Below are 7024 nucleotides of genomic sequence, written 5' to 3'. Positions count from 1 at the left end.
AACCTATGGGTACTTAAGTAAGGTTACCCAGAATGCTAATGGAAACAACATGTATAAATAAATGGGGTGAATTTTTTGAAAATTCTTCACACAAACTTTAAACTATACGGGTGAATTCTATCTTTGGTATAAATTCAACGCTTTGAGGAATCTTGGGATTATGTCTCCTTAGAGGTAACATATGTGGGATAATGGTGGTTTATCAAAAGATTTGGTATTTAAGTAATGGATAGGCTAGGTCGAATATATTTGCGGTCAAACTTTCAATAAAACCACAATGATTTCACCCATAGGCTCTTTCGAGCACCTAATAAGTATGGAGTTTATGTCACCACCCAAAACCTCAACTAAGCATCCCTATTTGTAGGATGGTGCTCTTGACATGATTTACACTTCCTAAACACTTATTTATAATATTGCAAAGGGTAGTAAACCATAGACTTAGTTGTTCATCATTGCCTTGTCCCCTGATAACCCTCTTTCGATGATGTTATGGGTTACCTAATATTCACATGTGACACTATTTCGAGGATAACAAAGGATTTCTAGAGATTGGAGCTTTCACCCATCAAACCCATTTGTAAATTTGGAGTTTTCACCCATCAAATCCCAATGCATAAGCCAAAGCAATGGTGAAATCCATACATAACAACTAAAATCCATGCAAACACAACAATACCCACACACAATTACACACTAATTCAACATAATCCCAAGACTAAATAACTTAGCTACTCATGAAGAAAGTAAAGAGAGATATCCCATGTGGGTAAACCAAAGAATGCATTCTTCTATAAGAAACTAAGAAATTTGAGTCACCAAAGTTTAGTACACACTTGCCCAATTCGGGTTGCAAGATTAGAATTCAAAACTATTTTATGAGACAAGCAATGCCCAAAGAAAAATGGGTCTTTGCTTATATAGGATTTGGGAATCCTCCATGACATTTTATAATTCTGCCCTTAGTCCAGTTCCTACTGATCCATGATCGTATGTATTTGACTGCGACCGCGCCTACGAGACAGTGGTTAGATTTCGCGACCACATTCTCTGACTATCTTATCTGACCATGACCACAGCTTGAGGGCCACGGTCGTGGTAACCAGGGTTTATGCAATCTATGTATTCAGCTGCACTCTTTTATACTTCCTCTTTATCTACCTCCTTAGCATTTTTACCTGCATCAAGTGGACATTAGTGCATCTAACCATAAGTTTGTCTTATTTATGCATTAAAATCAAGGCATTGTGCATGAGTAATGAGTATGAATGAGTGGTAAAACACCACTCATTAACACCCCCCAACTTAATACTTTTCTTTTCCTCGAGCAATACTACTTCTATATTATAAGACAATGTGTGGCCTCATTCTATCAATCAATGATCATGACGACTTAACTTGAGTGCAACCACTAAAAGCATTTTAGACATGGAAAAATAAGTTTCTAACAACTCCCCTCATTATAAAGTGGAATAGAGAAGGATGAAATAGACTTTGGTGAGCAACCATGTAACAACTACTAATACTCTAAAAATGACTTGTATGTTATACCCTCATTTACCTCATTGTGCGAGAGATGACAAAATCACCCACTTCAACTAGCTTGCATTCCTCCTCATGATAAATAAATAATTCATACACCTAGTTACTAATTATGCAACAAGGAACTTTAAGTGCAAGCCCTCACTCTCTCAAGAATTTATCCATGTTAACAAGCACCATACCATAGGCTTGCCCCAATTTTCAATCGCCACTACAAAAAAGTTAAGCGGTTGGAGATCTCGAAGGACTTTCTAAGCTTGTAATGTAGGATTGGGGTATGGTAGGATATTATTTTGGATACAACATGGCTACACCCTTCCTTGAACCTCTACATTACATTTTTTTTCAAAGTTCTTTCTTTTTCTCTATAACTATGGGTCACTCTCCTTGCTTTCTTTCTTTTACCATGCCCACTTTTTTTCCTTTTTCATCCAACTTCTTTTATCTCATTTTCTTTCAATGTTAAAGCTATCTTTTCTTTGTATGGTCCTTTTCTCTTCTATTCGCTACCTTTCAAAACATAGGCACATTAGGCATACACTAAATCTTTGTGGCTCCAAACTTTCTTCCTACAATCCTTTCCACCCCTAACTTAGGATTTTTGTCTCAAATTACATTCTCAAGTTCAAAAAAGGTATGGTTCAAAATAGGTATAAAAAGAATGGTTTATGGCTTGTAATGTGTTTTCCAAAAAAAGGTCCAAAGGCTCGAAGTGGGTACGAGGGATTACCCTTATGCAAGTGTAGGCTTTTAAGGTTTAAAGTGGGTTACCAAAATCACAAAGATGGACTAAGATCATTCTCCAAAAAAGTACAATATAAATTAGCTTTGAAAGACTAGAAGGGCAAGTTCTAGATAGCATAAGTACACAAGATATGAAAACAATCAACCTTACACACATGGAATACGAGTACCGTTAAGAGGGTTTAATCATTCTACTGCTCGAGATAAAGATGGGGTATTCATTAAATTTCCAATGTCAACTCTCGGAGTAAAAAACGAAGGAAAATATCGGTACAAAGTTGCTCACATCCATGCCTTTAGATTTTGTAAAAATTTTCAAAATGGGGGGGAGGGTTGTTTGCCTTTGTATCTGCACCACATGTAATTTACTAATTATGGCAACAACTCAAGCCATAGTCTCACATTGTTAATCATAGTGTGGGATAACTACCCATATGGTTAATTAGACTTCACCAAGGGATATAGATGTGATCCCAAATCATTAATGCAACAAGTACTCAGACTTTCCTTGCATTTTAGCTTCAATGCCTCCGCCCACTGATAGAAATCCAATCGTGATGGCATGACTTATCTAGTGTAATCAAACTAAAATGACCAACAAACAAAAATAAATAACCAGTCCAAGCAAATATGGGCACCATTAGAGGGCCTGAATATTACAGAATACACTAAAAGAGCAAAGAAGTTTGTACAAATATTAATAATACAGGCCCAAATGTCATGAATAAGAAAACACCCCAACTAATGAGGTAGCAGTGTCCCCACTATATAAATAATCAAGGGTAGAAGAGATAAGGGTGTTCCCTGAAACCACATTAAGGGTTGCTATCACTTGTAGACCCTAAATCATCACCATCCTCCTCAAGATTCAACCACTCGGCTGGGGCCTCATTATCACTGTCCACCCAATAAGTAGGAAGCCTGCTTCAGGGCTTCAGAACCTTCTATAAATGCTTCACCCCTTTCCACATCTTGGTAAAGAACTCATCCCTTATTTTCTCCCTAGTGATCATCTTTTTATGTGCGATCTGAAGATCTCGGTGTGATGCCATCAAAGAGGTGTAGGCTTTCTCAAGATGATCAGTAGTAGACTTTTGATTCTTTTGTTCCTTCTTATACTAATCATAATTGTCATGTGACACATATGAGTGATAGGTGGTGGAGGGGTCTCCTGACCCTTAAGGTAAGCTAGCCAAAAGCTCTTTAATGGTTACAATATTAACTCTAATCTCTTTAAGAGGCCCCAAGGTTGTTGTCCTATGAGGCTCAGGTTCATTATATATTGGATCTTCCAAGTTGATTTTTCTTTCTTATTTTTGCCTGGCGCGCCATCTCTTCAAATCCTCAATGGGTAGATTGGGGAACTATGATGTACCCATGTATCACTAACATATTCTTCCACCTATTTTCTCTTGCACAGCTCAATAATCAGAGATGGGTAAAAGAGATTTATAGCACCATGGTTTTTGAAATAATCTATTTCATTGATCAAAAGTTGACCAACATCATAAGGATACCATCTAGAATACAAGAAACTATCCAAGCACGCAATTTAGGCACTGTTGTCATGTGGGTGCAAGGAGACACTCGACTACAAATGATGTGAAACCATATCTGAGCCTCAGAAGTGTAGTCATTCATGGAGATGTTGCTTTTAGTTTTGGTCCACGAGACTTCCTTTTTGGGACATAGTCGTTGTGCCAATGAATTCCCCAATTTACACCCCTTTACCTTTAATTCACCCATTTCTACCTACTTGAGTGCATAAACATCATTGACTTGCTTAGCCCCAACTTTTACCAGCTTTCCCCATATCTTTACAGTCACATTGAGTGGGTCTGAGAAAGATACTGCACTGATATTATAGTAAAATTCATGAACCCATTGCTCATTTGTAAGGCATGGATCTGGGGCAAAGCACCTCCACCCTGTGGCTTCAAGTTTGTCATGAAAATTTGGTATCTTCTCTGGTACATTCTCCAAATAAATTCCTCTTTTCAACAACAACTTATTCTTTGAAAGATCACTATAGTAGTGTAGCATTCGGGTGACATGAATCTGATGTGATCAAACTTATCCATGGGGTTGTCTTGAAAGAACTAAATACATATTATATCTTTCAACATTAGTTGAATCATGCCAGATGTGCTAGATTGATCATTAAAGTTCATTAGACTAGGTGTTTGGGGTTTCCTGGATAAAAATTGGGAGTATAAATTTTTGCCATGATAGAAACCTGCCCTCATTTACCACGATCACGGAATAAGTGCCGCATTTGATTACCGTGGTCATGGTCTATGGATGCTATTAGACACCTAAGGCTGGTTCCATGTCAGTTCTGGACGATCAACTTCCAACCAATTTTATACTACCAGTATGTTCTGCAATGTGGGTGTAAATAAAGGTCATGTTAACAATGTTACTAGTGTGTAAAATGTGCCCTTCAAAGGTAAATGCCACTATTAAAAGTTCATTCGAGCAATTTACCAAACACAAGGTGTGCATATCACATTTGTCTACCGTACACTCTATTGGGTACATAGGGTTTCCCCACTTGTGTGCACACCTCAATAAAGCAACCAACACCAAAATAATAATAAGTATGACAACATATAAATCATAACAACTAAAAATTTAGGCCCTTTCTTAATCATGCACTCAATGGCCTATTTTCCAAAACAAAAGCAAGGGTCCATGTCACCTACCGGAGTTGTGATGCAAGAGGGACGGTCAAGGAGGCTGATCGAGAGCTTACAACTTGGCCAACATGAAGCTTAGATTTAAGAGAAAAATCATGAAAAGAGAGTGTGAGGGAATAAATGAGACTAGGGGTTAAATTATTGAAATGACCACGAGCGTCATTAGGGGATGTGACCGCAGAAACTCCTGTAGTTGCGATCGTGCACGGTGTCCGCGATCGTGGTAACTTAGAGAAGTTTTTGCTCCCCTATTTTCCCCTATTTAGCATTTTACTCAATTTTCACAAAATTTTCTATTTCGGATTTTCAACGTACACTTTCACACTTTACCCTTTTCAAAACTCATTCAATTTAATCCAAAGTGACACAAATGCATGGATTATTCAAATGCAAAAGACAACATCTATACTACAAGAACATAACAAAAGAGGATACGAGACACTCTCATGGAATTTTTGGGTTTCCTCCCACCTAGCGCCATAGTTATCATCGTGGCACGATGTATTTCTTCTTTCAATCTCATAGAGGGTCCTCAAACCCCTCATCTTGCACTATCTTATTTTCAACATCTACCACGTATACTACTTGGAGCTCCGTGGTTTGCTTCTTTGCCTTGCAAATTTTGAATGATACCTTTTCTTCTTGCACCTGAAATTTTATTTCCCCCATATCTAGATCAACAATGCCTCTCCCAGTGGCCAAGAAAGGACAACCAAGAATGATAAACACCTCTTGGTCCATCTCATAATCCAATTCAACAAAATCCACAGGGAGAATAAATTTTTCCACCTTCACAAGGACATCAAACAATACACCTATTGGCCTTTTGATGGACCGGTCCGCCATCAAAGGTTGCATTGAGGTTGGTGTAGTAGTGTACAAACCATGTTTCTTATATATGACATATGGGATTAGGTTGATGCTTGTACCAAGGTCACAAAGAGCTTTTGCAAACTCATGAGCACCAATGGTGCAAGGGATAGTGAAGGCTCTGGGGTCATTTTTCTTTTCCGCAAACTTGCTATCCATGATAGCATTACACCCATGAGTAATTTCAATGGTATTACCTTCAACAAGCTTCTTCTAGGACATTAAATTCTTCATTAACTTAGTGTATCCTGGAATCTCTTGAATCACTTCAAGTAGTGGGATATTTATGGAAAGGTTTCTATGTTTTGCCATAAATTTTCTCAATTTGTCATTCTCTTCCTTTTTATGCAATCATTGAGGAAACGGAGGAGGAACATGGATGGTTGCCTTTTCTTTTCTTTGCGGCTTTTCAACTTCGACGACTTTCTCATTGCTTTCATCTAGCTCTTTCTCATCATTTGATTTTAATCTTTGAGGTGTCACCTCATTTTCCTTGTCCTTGGGCATATTTTCACTCACTTCTCCTCTAAGGGGTTCTTTAAGTACTTTCCCACTTCTAATGACAATTTCTAGGACTTGTGCTTCATTCTTTGGGTTAGCAATTGTGTCACTCAAAAGTCCACCTATAGTCCTTGCATTTAGTTGCATAGAGATTTGCCCAAATTGGGTCTCCAATTATTTAATGGAGGCAGAGTGAGACACCACCTTTTGGGAGAGTACGGAGAAGTCACCCTTTAACTCATGGACCATTTTGTCTGTACCTTAAACTCTACTCAAGATTCGTGCCAAAACATCTTTGGTCTTGAACTTTTATGGGTCAATGACATTTGACTCCTTGGACTTAGCCCTATCATGAGAAGGAATGTAGCGGTCATAGTCACGTTCTCTATCTCTCCAATCTTTATCTTAGTCTCGATCTATCAAACCTTGATTCCCACCTTGCCTTTAATAGGCGGGGCAGGAACCTCCCGAGTAGTTTGCAAAGTACCAAATTTCTTCATCCAACTTGTTTGACTCATCACCATCTTCATGAGCTTTAATGTTATGGAACTTACTACTTTTGTTGTAACTCCCATAACATATTTCATTAGAAGCTCAAGCTGGGTCATCATCTTGGCCATGTTTTCCTCCTTCTCCTCTTCTTATTTTCTTTACTTATTGGTCAGTAT

The 7024-nt window shown here is 38.1% G+C and overlaps 1 protein-coding gene across 1 annotated transcript; it reads right to left on the bottom strand.

The window, feature by feature from the left end:
• Positions 1-5504: 5504 nt before the first annotated feature.
• Positions 5505-6014, bottom strand: LOC124887081. Its single transcript, XM_047396259.1, has one exon. The coding sequence runs from the start codon at positions 6012-6014 to the stop codon at positions 5505-5507; it is 510 nt and encodes a 169-aa protein (XP_047252215.1).
• Between the last annotated feature and the right edge of the window lie 1010 nt (positions 6015-7024).

Source organism: Capsicum annuum, chromosome 9 (genome assembly GCF_002878395.1).
Source record: "Capsicum annuum cultivar UCD-10X-F1 chromosome 9, UCD10Xv1.1, whole genome shotgun sequence".
NCBI classification, from domain to species: Eukaryota; Viridiplantae; Streptophyta; class Magnoliopsida; order Solanales; family Solanaceae; genus Capsicum; species Capsicum annuum.
The sequence above is the reverse complement of the archived record's forward strand: the minus strand, read 5'-3'. Positions and strand labels throughout refer to the sequence as shown.